This window comes from Periplaneta americana, chromosome 8 (assembly GCF_040183065.1).
Source record: "Periplaneta americana isolate PAMFEO1 chromosome 8, P.americana_PAMFEO1_priV1, whole genome shotgun sequence".
Lineage (NCBI taxonomy): Eukaryota > Metazoa > Arthropoda > Insecta > Blattodea > Blattidae > Periplaneta > Periplaneta americana.
Window position 1 is genome coordinate 3,366,080 of NC_091124.1, and position 19,358 is coordinate 3,385,437.

Consider the following 19,358-nt stretch of genomic DNA (forward strand, 5'->3'; position numbering starts at 1 on the left):
TCAGGGACTGTCGAAATAAAATTGAATTCAAACGCAAACTTACTAGGCACTTGGTCAGTAATTAAGACTCGTTCAGACATGGTTTCTTGTAAATAGTTCTTTTAATCTACCACAAAATATCTCAATATCCGGTAATTTCATCACTATAGAATTTTGTTATTGTAGGTTTAATTTGTAATTTAGTAAATACAAAAATATTCTTTGTTCTTAACTTCTATGATAAAATGTCTAGCTTTCATTAATCAGGTATTCTTGTCGTACTTTAATTTTTATTGTAATTGTAATTGTAAATTTAATATTAATTGTAATCTTATTGTTCATGTTATAGTTGTAATCCCCTGGTAGAGGGGCAGAGAAGGCCTGACGGCCTTATCTCTACCAGGTTAAATAAATAAATCTAAATCTAAATCTAAATTAACGCACAGACAGTATATTCATTATAAAACAATACCATACCAAGCACATAGATCTATATGTTGTAACTTGTAGGTAGCCTATAGATAAGGTCGCCATATTTTGTTTGGCATGAAATGAACAAAATTGTACTAGTCCCGTATACACATAATAGCAGTAGATTTTCATAATATATGTTCCTCATTTAAGGATGTAATGACATACCATAATGGAAAGAAATATTAACAACATTTGCCCCTGGCATCTCTCACCCTCGTCAATATATGTACCTCTCACTCAGCATACAGTCGAACCAGGCTAGTACGCATAATGGAAGTTGGCCAAAAAGAAATTCATCCAAAAAAATCGCCCAAGAATATTAATCCTGGAATATTCGCCCAAAGTGATTATACCCAACGATTTTCATTCACGGAAAATTCACCCATTACGATAAAGTTTAGTTCGTTTCATAGTAAATACATATTTAGCAATTCGTTTCCATGGTAACATTTTTATTCCGAAATATGAAGTATATATGAATATCTATTTCATTTTCAACAATAAAGTGCATAAGATTTGTTGATAATATGGCGTTGTTAGCAGACGAGGGGACATGCTACTGGAGCTAAATGACAGCTGTGAGAAGTATGGGATGAAGATAAAGGCTAAAAGAGACTAAAATCATGGTCGTAAGAAGAAATATAAAGAAGGTAAACGTACGAATTCTAAACGAGGCAGTAGAACAAGTGGACAGCTTCAAATCCAGGAGTTGGATCTAGGACGAAGAAAAAAAGAATCACAAAAACGAAAATATAAAAGCTTAAATATAAGACTGCAAAATATTTAACAAAGGTATGATGAATTCAAAGGGGAAGGACGTGTCGTTGAATATTTGCGTGCCTGTGGTTACAACATTCAAATCTGAAGAAATCCATCTAAGACTCCGTTTCTGCAATAAAATAGGGCTACAGTTTTTCTGGAGATATGTAAACCGTTCAAAACTTCGTTCCACGTAAATTATTGCATTATCAACAGTAATCTCACTAGAGGTTTTGATTTATCTAGAGAAAATCAAAACTCGAGTGGGATTTTATTGACTATTACACGATTAGAAGAAAGTAGGCTATATAAAGATTAGAAGTAACAAAGTGTACAATAAAATATTAATTGGCTTACGAAAATACGACTGTCTTCAAATGTATTATTCTACCATCTCAACATTACACTAGATGGCAGTAGTGTTTTATGATGATATTTTCTTGTTACCGGTATCAGTTGTGCCAACTATGGAATCATCATTGAACTCTGTGGACTGTTACTAGTCAAGAAGGCTTTGTTGATTCAGTTTCATTTTTATTAAAACATTTGCATTCCATTTCAATCATCCGGATCCCAGTAATCAACGTCACTTGATAAATGATTTTCAATAAATCGTAATATTAAACAATCTCTGATACGTGACTATCCATAATATCATATAGCAGAAGCTATAACATAACCTAAATAATATAAACAAGTGTTAGAAAAGTTTTAATTAGGGATGATGAAATAAACAAGAAACGTTTTAATTAACGATGATGAAATAAAAAATAAACATGAATAATTTTAAAAGAAACAATTATTGAAAGTACAATTTTCAAATTAGAATGTTTTGGTGGTTCAGTTGATGTTATATTGGACGTGTGCGTAAAAGAAGTGAACTCGTTTGTGTACATGGTGTATCCCTCAACTTATTCAGGATTTCCGAATGGTGCTCTCCATATATGACCAGTGATCTTTATTAATTCTTGTTCTTGAATGCCAATGCGAGTCATATTTGAAAGTGATGTGCATCGACTGGAGTGGTTTGTAATTTTCTGTTTTTTGACGTCCAGACCAGTGCAGTTTGAAATGTTGGCAAACAAAGAAACAAATGCTAGGGTAGTGATAAAAATAAACAAATGCTAGGGACGCGATAAAATTAAACAAATGCTAGGGACGCGATAAAATTGTGCGATAAGCGGCCATGATTGGTTGAAAGACGTCCTTTCGTACCGTTTTATTGGTCAAAAGTAGTGTGACGTAGTAAAAGGGTAATAGTCAAGTAAAAAAATGATATATGTTAATTTTCTTTGTTCTAATTTTCTCTTGGGCGAATTTATTTGGGTGCATTCTCCGGTTCATGAAATGTCCATGGGTCAAATTTCATTTGGGTGAATATTCTTTGTGTGAACTAGCACCGAACCTATACAGTGTTTGAAAACTTGAATTTAAATGGGATAACAAAAGCAAGCAAACCGATGACACTGTCACATTACTAACAGAAGTGTTCGTTTTAAGCTTCAATTCAGGATGACAGAGCTGGACAGTCAGTGCCCTTGGTCTCCGCTGGACGGTGTTCACCGCATGTACGTGGGAGCCACCCTCATCATTGCAGGTGAGTCCACAATATACATCCGTACTAAACGACATTTCACACAAGTTGAGAGGATGCGAAGGCATTTCTTTCCCCTTCTACTTGCCCTGAGTCCGTCAGTGACAGACTGGTAGCTGTTACCTCTTATATCTGCACCCCCCAAACTGTACAGACTAGAAAATAAAATATTAAACAAAGTACATAAGTGGATATAAAATACAGTGACACAGATGTTTGACTATTATATGTTTGAATATATTTTAGTATCGTTCTTACAATATTTTCAACTAATAATTAATTAAGTTAAGGGATGTTGGTTTGTATTATGAAGTCAGGGGGGAGCGACACAGTGCAGATTGTCCCGTTGTGTATGCTTAGAGTAGCAACTAGCGGTGGAGAGAACATTTATCTTCTAATCTCAGTGGCTTTTTAATGCGCCAGTTGATATAAACAACAATAAAATGAAATATAAACGCTTAGTATATACTTTTGAAATACAGATTACCGGTAAACACTTTCGATAATAAAATTTGTCACTATGTAGAAGATCAATTAGTCGAACGTTTGTTAGCTGGACAGTAGCAACTTCCCCTTCACTGATGGTAGAGAGTGTGAGTAGAGGGGAAAGCCTATCAACCAAACTGAAATGGGGATTAGTCGCACAGCGTGGAAGAAAAACGCTTCATAACATGCCCATGGATAAATATATAATAGGATGCGAAACTTAATGAGTTTCCCGTAACACATACTAGAGGCGCTGTAGTAGAAATTGATCTTGCTGCCATCTATTTCTGGGAGGGGCGTTATTACATCTAGCAGCGCACCAAGTAGCGAAAAGAGTAATTACTCCATGCATTTAGCAGCGCACCTGGTGACGAAAATGTTAAACTGTGCAGAAAGTATTCCCTCCCTCCCTCCCTCATCGATATTCAAAACTAACCCAATTTAAAATAAAACATTTACGATTTTATTCCTCACAGCATCTTCTACTGAAAATTCTTACCGGAGCCAACAGGAAGATAAAAGAGACGGTGTGTTTTACACTACCCGATTAAAATATAACCAGACAGAGACAAAAAAATAAAGCCAAAGGTTAGATAATTGAGACTGTATTCTTTGGGTATGGAAAAGTCTGCAAGAATTACCTAGATAGTTCAATTTATTATATTACTATTACTTTAGAATACATTCAACAACACCATTTTTACAACGTCCATAAACATCCCTGTTTAACATGCTCTGCTTATACACACACGTATCATTTTATGTTCACTTATTAGCAAGTTTCAGTCCGCCATCTTCATCTTCATCTCCCGTACAGCAATATCTCGAACGGATAAATAGAGAACTCTCGGTAATGTACCCAACACGTAGTTCTAATATTCACCACCTACGACGGTGGGCGCTGATCACCTTATTTCAAACCCCCAAATCCAGATGGTGCTGACCGCAGTTTCGCATCCTATTATATATTTATCCATGACATGCCTATCTGAAAACGGATAGAACAAATGTGCAAGGAAAAATCAGAGTTTTTTAATCCCGCAGATTTTCATGAAATGTGGGCCTGTTACCAGAAGTAATTGTTATTGTACTGGTCCTCGTGCCCTGCAGGCCTGGTGGGCGTGGCCGGCAACAGCTGGCTGGCCAGCAGTCTTCTCATGAGTCCACTGCTGTCCACCAAGGCGCACCTCATCATGCTGAACCTCACGCTGAGCTGTCTGGGGCGCGGGTTGCTCGCCGGGTTCCCCTTCGCCGGCACCTCCACCTTGTCTGGCAGGCGAGTGCAAGGACGACGTTTTGAGGAATGAGAGTTATCGGGCTGTCCTCGTTGCAGCCCTGGATAAAGCAGTGAACAAGGATAAATATATAATAGGATGCGAAACTGCGGGTCAGCACCATCTGGCGGCAGGGGGCTGAAATAAGATGATCAGAGCCCAACGTCATAGGTGGTGAAAATTAGAACTACGTATTGGGTACAATACCCAGAGTTCTCTATTTATCCATTCGAGATATTGCTCGAGGAGACAAGATGGCAAACAGAAACTGCTTAATAAGTGAACATAAAGTGATACTGCCACCGGCGTGGCTCAGTCGGTTAAGGCGCTTGCCTGCCGGTCTGAAGTTGCGTTCGGGCGCGGGTTCGATCCCCGCTTGGGCTGATTACCTGGTTAGGTTTTTTCCGAGGTTTTCCCCATCCGTAATGTGAATGCAAGGTAATCTATGGCGAATCCTCGGCCTCATCTCGCCAAATATCATCTCGCTATCACCAATCTCATCGACGCTAAATAATCTAGTAGTTGATACAGCGTCGTTAAATAAGCAACTAAAATAAAAAAAAAATAAAGTGATACTACGTATGTGTGCAAACAGTGATGTTTATGGACGTTTTAAAAATAGTGTTGTTGAATGTATTGTGAAGTAATAGTAATATAATAAATTGAACTATCTAAGTAGTTCTTGCAGACTTTTCAATTGCGCTGTACAATAAATACCCAAAGAATACAATCCCAATTATCTAACCTTTTGCTTTATTTTTGTCTCTGTCTGGTTATATTTTAATCGGGTAGTGTAAAATAGATCGTCTCTTTTATCTTCCTGTTGGCTCCGGTAAGAATTTTCAGTAGAAGATGCTGTGAGGAATAAAAATGTAAATGTTTTATTTTAAACTGGGTTAGTTTTGAATATCGTTGAGGATGGAAGGGAATACTTTCTGCACATTTTCGTCACCAGGTGCGCTGCTAAATGCATGGAGTAATTAGTTACACTTTTCGCTACTTGGTGCGCTGCTAGATGTAATAACGCCCCTCCCCCCAACAGGTGGCAGCAAGATCAATTTCTACAACAGCGCCTCTAGTATGTGTTACGGGAAACTCAGTAAGTTTCGCATCCTATTATATATTCATCCATACAGTGAACGAGAGAGCGCAGGCATTTATACTGGATCATGTTCCCTGTGTCTCGTATGGCGACAGCATGAAAGACACGCAGCATAGTACATGAATACGCTGCAGTCAGTTGTTTGACGTGCTGTGTCCATCTGCCTGCAGGTGGTTGTTCAGTGAGGGCTGCTGCCAGTTCTTCGCGTTCCTGCAACAGTTCTTCAACGTGTCACAAGTCGCCACACTCACACTGCTGGCCGTCGAGAGAATGGTTGTCAACAAGGGCTTGTTTCCAGGTGATGATACCCATGGTATTATGCACTTAGATCAGCAGTGGCGAAAATGTCATCGTACGCCGAGCCACTGTGTAACCTGCAACGTGCATAGCACCTATGGAGGGAGGCGGACACCCGAAGGGGAAATGAAGCAACTGTCTGACTTGTTAACGGATTTTCATTTCCGTTACGTCAAGCACTTAAATATAATTTTATACAGTACAAGGCTACAAACTAATGTTTAGTACGTGTAACGAAGAAAAAATGAACAATAAATGAACAATATCACAACCTAAAATTAACTGTCTTCAGAATGTCTCTGCGACAGAGTTTCAGAATTAGCAATTATGTCACTTACTGCCAGTCGTAGTTGATCACGAAGGTATTTGTCTGTCAGTCGTGATCTAAATTTGGTTTTCACTATTTTCATTATTGAAAATAATTTTTCACAAACGTAAGTTGTAGCGAACATGGCTTCAACAGAGCAAGCGAAAGAACGAAGCTTCGGATATTTATTTTTTGGCAAAGATTTGAAAAGTTCAATATCTGTCAAGTCCTTACATCTAGCTTTCATTTAACATCACATAGTAAATCTATGAGTTCAAACTGAAGATCTAACCGCATCATTCGTACATCTGTTGAAAAAGGGTCGACGTACAGAGATATGTCATGCTCTAAATTTCTTAAATCACGAAATCTGTGTTCCACAAAATTCTTGTTTAAGAATGTTCAGCATCTCAATGTAATTATGTAATTCATGAGGAGCAATATTTGGAAGAGACTGTGAACATGGAAAATACTGGAGTATTCTCACCACACTGGCAGCAAAAAAATGCGTCCTCCCGTCCTACTTGAAACTTTCGTTTTTGTAGATGTACAGTACGTGTATTGGAGAGAGACATTGCGACGATACGCCACTCGCAGATCAGAGGCAAATACAAATGGAACGGAGTTTGACTCCAGTGAGTGAGAGGGTGGGGGTTGGGGGAGGTAGAAAGCCCAGGTATCATTGCGAGCCATAATGTGCTCGTGAGTCACATTTTCGCCACGGCTGATTTAACCTATTAGCAACCAGTTGTTTTAATTCATCCGTTAACCCGTCTATTCGTCAATTCTCTCTCTCTCTCTGATTGTCTTTCACTCATTAATCCTTTTATCTGTTTACCATACAACACAACTAACCATGGCCTTGTCTGGTTTGCCCTGTTCGCAGGACTCAAGCTGTGTGTCAGGTTGTACGTGCTGGCCATCCTGTCGTGCTGGGTCGCAGCGGTGGTATGGGCGATGCCTCCGCTGCTCAACTGGGGCAGGTACAGTAGGCTTCCTCCATAGTGATCACCAGGCTTCGAGACTTTGGACCCGATACAATAAGTTTACTGTGCATGCACTATAGGTTGTTGACTCGCTGCAGGTAGATAGAGATGTGTTGAGGTAACAACGTTGCTATTTAGAGTAGAGTACGGTAGTATGGGGAAACACACACATATGTACATTCTGAAAGTAAATATACATTACACAATGACAACGTCAAAAGAATGTGAAAAGCATTTATTCTCCTGTCTTTTGTGTTTAATTATACAGAGTGTTAATGGTGGAAATAAGCATGTAGCAACTTTAATTCTTTCATTTATCCTATTGGTCGTCTTTAGGAAGTGCAGTTACAGTACCGAATTGCAATGTACCTACTACAAGATACATTCTCAGTGTCTCAAACAAATCTTTTTCGGTTATCTGCCAAACACAGTTTGTACTGTAGAAAGCTGCGCTGTACGTCGCATGACGTGATAGGAGCAAAATGAAAAAAACCTAACATCATTGCAGTCTCTAAGAGACAGTCCTTTATTCTCGGGTGACTCTATGTCCACTAATTTGCTGCTTATGTTACACAATGCTCCATATCCGTTATTTTTACATAAAATTGACTTCCACTTCTGTTTTACATGTTCAGTACCCGGTGTACTTGGTGTCTCATTAATTCTCTGCATCATTTTCTAAATTAATTTAAGGGCTTCCGGCATCTCTTGCTCTGACTTATCTAACCGTGTAACAGTTTCAGACACAATTTGTATGAAAACCAAATTATTCGTTAGAACCTTCAAATCCAGAGCGTTTTCCTTTGCGTATTTGTTGGCATTCATTCTACAGTACCCCCATCCACTGTACGCTTTACCACTATACTCAGTACGCCGTTATGCGGATTTCCCACTGAACTGCTCTATTGGATCCGAAGTCTCGAAGCCTGGTGATCACAAATACAAATATCATCAGCAACGTGTAAGACTTCCACAATAACATGAACAGCATCACTGTTTAAGTCGCTACTTGCTTTACAAGTCTCTATACATTACAACGAGTGACTGTAAACATTTTAAATGTTTCAAAAGAAAAATTTCTCCTTCTTGCTGATAAAATACGTTCTAATGAAGTGATCGCTACCAAATTCTCATATTTGGGCACTCATTTCCAACCGCCTAGCTTTGTTTTGTTTTTGTATGTTCACTGAACAGCAAACCTGAACTAAGTAGCGTTACATGCCGTCAAGCTATCGTCCGTACATACCTACATTGTTCGGAAACAATAACCAGAATTTTTTAAGACAGTTTACACAATTTAAACAATTAAAGTTCTCTTACTTTTGAAAACCCCTGTTGCATATTGTTACATTCAATACAGAGGCGTTTTAAATCTATATTCATTTTTCTCGTAATTAAAGGCCTTAGAATGTATTTTGAAATACTGTACAGTGCATACTCCTTATTCTCATTAATCAAAAAAGTATTCTCATTAATCCACTCGTTTACGCGATTGAAGAATTTTCTACCCTTTTCCATGAAAAAAAATGTTAGTGCAAACACTCGTGATGCCCCACTTCGATTACTGTGATATTCTGCTTACTGACCTAAGCGTTACTTCGGCGCAGAGACTACAACGTGTTCATAATATGTGCGTCCGTTTCGTCTGCAATATTCGCCGGGCTGATCACGTAACACCATCCCTCGAAATGTTGTCCTGGCTCCGTCTAGAAGATCGTAGGAAAATCCACTGTCCTTCCCTTCTCTTTCAAATATTGCATTTCTCCACTCCTGTCTATCTTGCGTCTCGTTTTCAAAATCCATCCACCCATCATAGTCTACACACACGATCACAACACTCCTCAATATTATCCATTCCCTCCCACCGAACATCCTCATATTCATCTTCTTTCACTGTGACTGTTCCTCGGCTTTGGAATTCCCTACCGAGTAATGTCAGGGACTGTCAGACATCAAACCAATTTAAGAATAGGCTAACGAACTATTTTTCTAACAATTCTTGTTAACAATAATAGCTGTTTCAGGTTTCTCAATGTTTAATGGTTATATATATCACAGAATAAATATCTAAATTATCTCAATATTATTATTATTATTATTATTATTATTATTATTATTATTATTATAACTATTTCTTACCAGTGTTTGTTATTGTCACACTAACATTAGTTATCCAATTTTCATTATTTACTTTCATGTTGTTTTATGGTCTAGATATTAATGTAATAACTATGTAACCAATTGTATTCTATTAGAACTAGTGGCTTGTGCAGCAAATGCTGCTGCAAACTAAGTTCGTTAGACGTTCAAATAAAAATTTTTCAGATTTATTTTCAATGGAGAATACTTGTCTTTTTGATAGTTATTTGCTTCAATAATAATGACATATAGTCCCTCTGAATGGATTTTCTTAGGCCAAATACTTTTTCTTGAACCTATCCAACTTCGGTTTTTGAGTTTCAACGCGAAAACGCAAGTATCGATGTCAGGACGATAGCAGTAGCTATTTCAGGTCATTGTGGATTGTAGGCAAAAGTTAAAAAAATGTCAGGTTTGCTAAGCTTTCGAACAATAGCATTTTCGTATAGCTGCTGCATGTAGAACTTGAAATGTAGAGCGTAAAATCATTTTATCCTACTAAGAGATCTTGCTGAAATGATCTGGAGACTACAAAATTTTCTAGGCCTCTTATTTTATCAGTAAGTAATACCTTTTGATCTTTCCTTAGGAACTGTAATTTTTGCGCTCTCTCGAGCCAATACTGAAGACATATCAATATCTACACTACACCGCCATAAAGTATATGAAAAAGACCCAACCCCACTGGGCTAATAAGTATAAAAATATTTGATTTTTAATAACAATATTATCTTACTTAAGTTTTGTAGTTATATATAGCAGTCACTCAGTAAATTATAGAAATGAAGATCTACTTTAAGATATTCTCTACATTTACTTACATAACCTCAAAACGTTTCACTTTCATGTCATCAATATAGCATCAGTATTATGTACAATTAATGAAAAATAGATGCATCATGGTATTAACTATAATAATATTTAATTTCTAATGATAATAATGTCATCAAACCACCTCAAGTTTCGTAGATTTGAATATCCAATACACAGCTGTACTCAGAAAATTATACACTGCAGAATCAGTTTTTAATAACAAATTGAATTGAGCTCTAAATATGTCGGCAATCCTGCAGGTAATAGCCTATTGTTTATTGTAGTGTGTGTTTTGTTCTGAAATTCAATCAAGTCGGCCGTGATTCGATAAAATTAGTTCTCAAAACAGATGGATTTTGGAAAATAGGAAAATTATGTAGGAAAATTGCCATTTCACTGAAAACTGCTACTTTTCCGAAAAACTTTGGGTTGCAAGCTTCAAAATGAGGGGCCATTTATTAAAATCCGTTCAGCCGTTTTCCCGTAATTTCCATTACCAGTTCAAATTATATATATATATATATATATAGATTAGAGTCTGGCTGGGCGGAAGAGAAGGCCTACTGGCCCTAGCTCTGCCAGATTAAATAAATAAATAAATTATTATTATTATTATTATTATTATTATTATTATTCCATACGTAGTACAGAACTATAAGTGATGGTATGTGGTAGAATCAGTAATAATACTAATAACATAGTACATAGATATTGAATACGGAACAGAACTGAAGAATCAGTGGCACTATTGTGGCTATTCCAGATACGGCTGTGACCCTACCGCCATGTCCTGCAGTCTGCAGTGGAGCCCTGGCGTACGGGGCGGCAGTATGGTATACAATCTGGTGTTCGTGGCCCTCGGTGGAATTGTGCCAGCCACAGTAACGTATGTATACTCAAACCCTCTCCTGTACACCAGCGATGGAGGACAGCCTCTCTCAGAGAGCTTAGCTTCTCCCGCTACCTTAGTTGCTATATGTAGGTACTCATGTTGACAGCTCTGTTTACAATACAAGTTCCCCGTCCCTCCTCTGCTCTGACTTATGAAAAGTTAAGCATCTTGTTTCTTAATTAAGTTTAAATATTTCCACTCGGCCATCTAGCATGTAGCGAATGTTGAAATTGTAGACGAAATAAAACATCAGTCCGATGAGGTGGTCGCATTGAGCTTCTTAAAGACGACGATGTTATCTGTTACAGTACCACTTCAACTTTGTTTAAAATTCTTCGCAGAAAAAGCTCACCTCTTTTGGTTCACCGAGGTTGCAGCGATACAGGCACACTAGGAAAAGATCCTTAATCACGGGACCACAAACAGTACGCTATGTTACATAAAGTGACATTTCGATAATCTCGTATGTCAAAGGAAATGAACAAAATAAGATTTCTCTTGATTTTCATTAAAGAAATTTCCCCGAACCTTCTGCAAACACATCTTAAGTCGAGGTATGGATATAAACTTCATAATGTATGTATTTATTTACACTGCAAGTGGGCAAGCACCCGGTGTCAGTGGTATATACAATATTAACAATACACAGTTAAAATGATAAGCAATACACAATAAAATTTACAATACATAATAAAATTTACAACACATATACAATTTTATACACAATACAATAAGAATACACAATACAATTTAACACAATAATAATAAAACGTAAAATAAAATACCTAATTTTACAACACAACCTACATAATTATGTATAGGCCCTACATAAGTTTCAATAGTCTTTCACTTTACTCTCATCTCATTCCCTGTAGTGGCACTATGACGCATTTCACTGACACTTTAGCACACATTTCACTGACACTATAGAACACATTTCACTGACACTATAGAACACATTTCATTGACGCTATAAATTATCACTGATCGGAACTGTTCACTGCACTGTAAAACCATAACTTCACTGACTCACCTCGCTTCACTGATACAACAGTTCAAATAAGACAAATAATTACACCCTTATGCATACTTATAAACAGAACTACATTTAAACTAAACATTTCTAGTCTAAGGCCCTCTTACACGCTATTTTTAAATAATTTACAATTCAAACCAAGGAAGTAAACTCGTCAGGCTAGATAAATACATGTCACCTTAAAAAATTAAATGTTGAATGTCACCTTAATTTTAATTTGCACTTTATACACAACTTTTTAAATTATTCTTGAATCTCCTTAAGGAAGGACAGCCCTCAAAGACAGCTGCAGGTAGGTCATTCCAATCATTTATAGTTCTACCAATCATTTATAGTTCTAAGAAGAGATTTGAGTAGCTTAATATCAAAGACGGACATCTGTCGTCTCCATAGTTTTGATCTAGAAGCAATTTTTTAATTCACAGTGTTCTTTGTAATATTTAACACAATTAATTTTATAAATATAGTATTAGAGTGTGCATATGATTTTACTATAACTGGAAAGAGCATGAAAAATTGTATAAACAAACCACAGCTATCTAAATTTCGATTGAGGTCAGATGTCCGTCTTTGATATTAAGCTACTCATTTATATACCCTCTTACGTCAGACATTTATTTCTTATCAAGATAATATTAAAATGTTTCTTTGGTCTCTTGTAAAATTAAATTCATTTTATAAGAATATATGAGGTTGCTCTTCAACACCATCGATTTGCTTTAATACTAAATATAAATTACATCTTCATATTATATCAAATAGACAGATTTTCTTTTTCTTTTATGGCCCTGATAAGAGTCGTGCCTGCAGCACAATGACTGATGGATTTTACATGAAGTTTCTTTATTCAGAAGTCACCCTTTCGACTTCATATGTAAGTAATTTATTCCAGCTTGTCTTTAGAGTTTCAGTGGAAATTTTAGGACTTTACTATTTGGCCAACTTTAAAAAAATGTAATTTCAAACCTTCAGTACTCCGTCCAGCAAGTCTTTTGAGACACACACACACAAAGACAGCTGTATGCAATCGTAAATTCAAACTAACTGCCTTTCCTTTGCAATAGAAAGTGGAATGGGATATTCGCATTTTTGTTAGACACAAAAGTTAAAATTGCCAAAGGATGAAGTGCGGTTTGAAGTAAAGAATAAAGCAGTTTATAAATACATCCAAGTTGAGGATATTAAAAACCTAAATTTACTTTATGAATCATGTGAAACAGTTTCCTGAGCCAGAGTGTTCCTTCCTTGAAACTGAAATACGGGATGAATCACTTTACCTCATATTTATTATTCATATTTATGTGTTAATTTTTTTGTTAACTTACGCAACGTGCTACTTTTACTTAGCCGATTTAATGAATATTTGTGACTAAAATAAATACAGCAACATCTAACAGCTAAACATTATTTACATTTCTCTTAAGATCATGAGAACTTACTTTTTAACAGAAGCTCTCTAGTCAGGTTCATCTTCGTCCGCTTTCACAAAGCACGAACATCAAATTAGCAAACAATATCGTCCACCAATGTGGAGTAACGGTTAGCACGCCTGATTGTGGAACGAGCGGCCCCCGATTCAAATCCTGGTTACCTGTTTGAGTTTTTTCCGGGGTTTTCCCTCCCAGTCTTTCTGTGTTGGATCCTGGACTCATTTCGCTGGCATTATCACCTTCATCTCATTTAAACGCTACATAATCGTAGCAGTTGAAAAAGCGTCGTAAAATAACCAATTAAAAAACATAACCGGCGCTTAGTTAACGTACCTAACGAGTAGTTGCATCCGGTCTTCCATTTTGAATGCGAGCATCCGGCACTTGTTTTTACGTTTATGACGTCATAGACTTGTTTACCGAGCCTAATAGAAGACAAACGATTTTACTGAATTAATGATTTCTGGTACTTTCGAATGTCTAAATTTCGAAATTATTATTTTAATTTTTTATAACTACATCCGTTATTAAAAACATTAATTATTTTTTCAGGTGAACAAGAAAATATTATTTCCCGCTTTGGCTGATTACCTGGTTAGAATTTTTCCGAAGTTTTCTCCAACCGTAAAGCGAATGTCACGTAATCTATGGCGAATTCTCGGCCTCATCTCGCCAAGTACCATCTCCCTATCACCAATCCCAACGACACTAAATAACCTACTAGTTAATACACCGTCGTTAAATAACCCACTGAAAAAAAAAAAACAAAATATTCAATTTACTTGTTAGGTTTCGTCCAGAAAGGTGCTGGAATTGCGTCCAATGGTCCAGAAATTCATTTTTGCACGATCGTGTTTTTTGTTATATTTACAGCTATTGTTGTTAGGCTTCAAAGTTAGAATTCCCACACAGAAAGTTGTTGCTAGGTAACCATTCTTCATAACATAAAACTATATTGAAATAGACCCATTACAGTGCACTTATTGTTACTTAGTTACCATTACAGAGTAGTTTTGCGAAGGCTTTGGAACAATATTTCTCTAAATTTTCAATGCAAAATATTTTGCATTTGCAATTTTAAAAATATAATCGTGCAAAATATGTTGTACAATACACGTTTGTGAAGTTCATTAAAAAAATGTCGGAAATTGAAAACCCGATTTTGTAAAAAGCGTTTTCCAACCTTGTATCGTAATATACTATTACGCAATGATCAACTTCATAACAACACTGCTCTCTAACCAGAACTCATGTACGGAAATAGGTCTACGTTTTAAAAATAAATTTGTAATTTTCTGTTGTAAGAGTCATTTCGTCCCTAAGAAATATTTACAAAAATTAAACGATGCTTGGTTGTGATATAACAACATGGATGATGTCTATTTCTTTCTTTTAGTACGTCTGCATTCATTTGTTACCGAAACAAAAGAACAATATCCAAGTCCACACCTGCGGAGTAATGGTTAGCGAGCCTGACCGCGAAACCAAGTGACGCGATCGGGGCAAGTTACTTGGTTGAGGTTTTTTTTTTCGGGGTTTTCCCTCAACCCAATATGAGCAAATGCTGGGTAACTATTGGTGCTGGACCCCGGACTCATTTCACCGGCATTATCACCTTCATTTCATTCAGACGCTAAATAACCTGAGATGTTGATACAGCGTCGCAAAATAACGCACTAAAAACAATATCTAATGTCAACAACTAACGGACATGACCTACGTCGTTTATCTATGCATTAAAACGCTCCGTAATGACAACTTCGTGGATATATAATTAAAATATGTCTTCATAAACCTATTGATTTTCCCTCTCAAAAATTGTTTTTATACTTTATTGTTCTTAAAATAAGGCAGATTTATTATATCGTATTAATAAAATTCATACATAAAAATGGAAATAATTTTGAATTGTATTCTCATAGTCATGAAACAAAAGGTATGAATTCTTTAAGATTGTTTCAACCAAAATGCAACACCGTTACAGTATTTAATCATAGTAGATTCACTGCGGGCTAAAGCAAAGAGATGCACTATCACCTTTACTTTTTAACTTTGCTCTAGAGTATGCCATTAGGAAAGTCCAGGATAACAGAGAGGGTTTGGAATTGAACGGGTTACATCAGCTGCTTGTCTATGCGGATGACGTGAATATGTTAGGAGAAAATACACAAACGATTAGGGAAAACGCTGAAATTCTACTTGAAGCAAGTAAAGCGATAGGGTTGGAAGTGAATCCCGAAAAGACTAAGTATATGATTATGTCTCGTGACCAGAATATTGTACGAAATGGAACTATAAAAGTTGGAGATTTATCCTTCGAAGAGGTGGAAAAATTCAAATATCTTGGAGCAACAGTAACAAATATAAATCACACTCGGGAGGAAATTAAACACAGAATAAATATGGGAAATGCCTGTTATTGTTCCGTTGACAAGCTTTTGTCATCTAGACTGCTGTCAAAAAATGTGAAAGTTAGAATTTATAAAACAGTTATATTACCGGTTATTCTGTATGGTTGTGAAACTTGGACTCTCACTCTGAGAGAGGAACAGACTTTGAGGGTTTTTGAGAATAAGGTGCTTAGGAAAATATTTGGGGCTAAGAGGGATGAAGTTACAGGAGAATGGAGAAAGTTACACAACGCAGAACTGCACGCATTGTATCCTTCACCTGACATAATTAGGAACATTAAATCCAGACGTTTGAGATGGGCAGGGCATGTAGCACGTATGGGCGAATCCAGAGTGTTAGTTGGGAGGCCAGAGGGGAAAAGACCTTTGGGGAGGCCGAGACGTAGATGGGAAGATAATATTAAAATGGATTTGAGGGAGGTGGGATATGATGGTAGAGACTGGATTAATCTTGCTCAGGATAGCGACCAATGGCGGGCTTATGTGAGGGCGGCAATGAACCTCCGGGTTCCTTAAAAGCCACTAAGTAAGTAATTTAAGTCCAAGAATGTATAACAAATTTATATTTACATATCCTAATCTTGTCAATTCTAATAGTTCCAGTATTAAATTTAAAAATTTATGTAAGAATTTTATAAATAATGAAAAATTGTACATTTCAATTTATATATCCTTATTGTATAGTAGACATAAGACAAATTATATTATATACTTCTTAATTTCAATTCAGGAATCCGCCCCTGAGCACGAGTTCTACTCTTTCAGGGTGAACTAAAGCTTTATCTGTTTATATTATATTATATTATATGTTACAGTTATTAGCAAAATAAATCTATACTAATAATAAATCTGTAGCCGAAATTTTTCTGGTAATTTTCGATTTTCCAAAAGTAATTGGTCCTAACATATATAATTAACCACCCTGAAACCGAAAATCGCTTTTTTGAAATTTTTGTTTGTATGTCTGTCTGTCTGTCTGTCTGTCTGTCTGTCTATCTGTCTGTCTGTTACCTTTTCACGCGATAATGGCTGAACGGATTTCGATGAAAATTTGAATATAAATTAAGTTCGTTGTAACGCAGATTTTAGGCTATATGACATTCAAAATACATTATTTAAAAGGAGTGTTATAAGGGGGCCGGAATTAAATAAATCGAAATATCTCGCTTATTATTGATTTTTGTGAAAAATGTTACATAACGAAAGTTTCTTTAAAAATAATTTTCGATAAGTTTTATTCCTTGAAAAAGTTTGATAGGACTGATATTTAATGAGATAAATGAGTTTTAAAATTAAAATAACTGCCATCTAAGGCCGTGTAATGAATTAAAAAACAAATGACTTCGTCTATAAGGGGCCTTGCACAGCAACAATCGAAAGCTATGAAAGATAGCCTACAGATAATGTTTCTGCGTTTCTATGAAGTAATATCGGAAGCTAAATTAACCGATTTGTATAATTAAATATTAATTCACCATTGGAAAGTGTAGTTTCTCTAGATGGACATAATGCTATAATGTTATTTCAGTAACTTCTGAATGAATCGAGGACAGGTAAGATTAAAATAGCTTCTTATGCACAGAAAACTTGATAGGCTATTCTTATATTCGTTTCCTGTATTTCCTAAAGTAATTTTTGTGACCAAATGAGTGGTCTCTGGATCAAAATGATCGCATTTTAATTTTTTAATTCAATTTAAATTAAGTAACATAATAAACGATTTATTCTTCTATCAAACACGTATGTTCCCTGGATCAAACGTCCTATTTTAATTATGTAATTACTTTATATTTATTTCTAACGGGTGCAGCGGAGCGCACGGGTACGGCTAGTACAAAATATAGATGCAAGTGCCGGAAGTTGTCATTCAAAATTGAACACGAATAAGGAAGTAGTTTTGATAGATGCAACAGTTAAACATAACCTTACACCAGAAAGCCGCTCAGATTTTCAATGTAGGTAGGCACGTACTCACCGTCACAGAAGACATACTATACGAAATCTCTGCTTCAGTTGCTGAGCTGCAGGCCTTGATGTCGGACACGTTACTTCGTGGTTGTAACTCCGAAAACAGTATTACATTATTTCACTTCTTTCTGTTTCCTATACGACACACATTCATACCCATCTCATGACAGCACTTACCGAACTCACTGCCCTCGTACGAATAAGTTGTAGATACGCTTGGAGACACAACTGATTGGTTGGGAGAAGAGCTATACATGCATTCTGTCAACACGTCCAATGCGCCCGTCCCCGTATTGCCATCATACGTTTGTGACTGTCCCCGGTTAAAGCACGACGCACAAAGGGTTAGAATGAAAATCTAACTGGACGAAATTAATAACTTCTCTTCTACACAACAGATTTTTATGAAACTTCGTACAGATGTTTGAGGTAGCATTTATTTTGTGTGTACAAACTTTGATTATGTTGTTTGTATGATAACTTACTCGTAACTTCTGTACAAAATTTCATACAAATCTGAATGATAGAAGTATTAACACAACACAAAGAAGCTGCGTTCCGAACAATGGTACACAGACTACTCAACATGCCAATGAACCAACAGGATTACAACGAAGAGCTAAACACAATCAAATACATAGCACAAGAAAACGGATACAACCCCAACATAATAGACAACATAATACGTAAGACAAAATAAAACCACGAAAAACAGAAGAATACAACACAAAAAATACATCACACTAACATACGAAAACAAAAACACACACAAGATTGCAACCTCATTCAAGAAATTAAATTACAACATCGCATACAGAACAAATAACACTCTACAAAAACATCTCAACACACAAACAAACAAATACAACCACACAGGCGTATACAAACTCAAATGTAACACCTGCAACAACTTCTACATAGGACAGACAGGCAGATCATTTCAAACACGTTACAAAGAACACATCACGGTCATAACAAAATTACAAAACACCTCCACATATGCACAACACATCACAAATGCTAACCACACCTACAGAGACATCAACACAGACATGGAAATACTGCACATCCAACCAAAAAGCCAGAAACTCAACACACTAGAACAATATGAAATATACAGACACACGAAAACACACCCCAACGATATTCTCAACACACAACTCAATTTCAAAACACACACACTCTTTGACTCTACACTACGAACGCACCCACACAGGAAACAAGAGGCGCCAAGACCAACAACGACCAGTTCTGAAGATGACCCAAAATAGGTCGAAACATGTTAACAGGGTACGTTAAAATTTAACACAAGAAAGTTCTTATCATATCATTAATTTTGTCGAAATGCACCTCCTATAAAGGGTTGATCCTCTTATACAAACGTAATCAGAACTTGTACACAATATATGCT

General features: G+C 36.4%; 1 protein-coding gene across 1 annotated transcript in view; it reads left to right on the forward strand.

Moving 5' to 3' along the window:
* The window catches only part of LOC138704416 (visual pigment-like receptor peropsin), a 30,855-nt gene that overhangs the window by 5,145 nt on the left and 6,352 nt on the right, over positions 1-19,358 (forward strand). The window contains exons 2-6 of the mRNA XM_069832270.1: positions 2,713-2,809; positions 4,403-4,568; positions 5,839-5,966; positions 7,159-7,255; positions 10,974-11,096. Coding sequence (XP_069688371.1) covers positions 2,725-2,809; positions 4,403-4,568; positions 5,839-5,966; positions 7,159-7,255; positions 10,974-11,096 — 599 coding nt within the window. The 5' untranslated portion in view covers positions 2,713-2,724. The remainder of the gene's footprint in view (positions 1-2,712; positions 2,810-4,402; positions 4,569-5,838; positions 5,967-7,158; positions 7,256-10,973; positions 11,097-19,358) is intronic.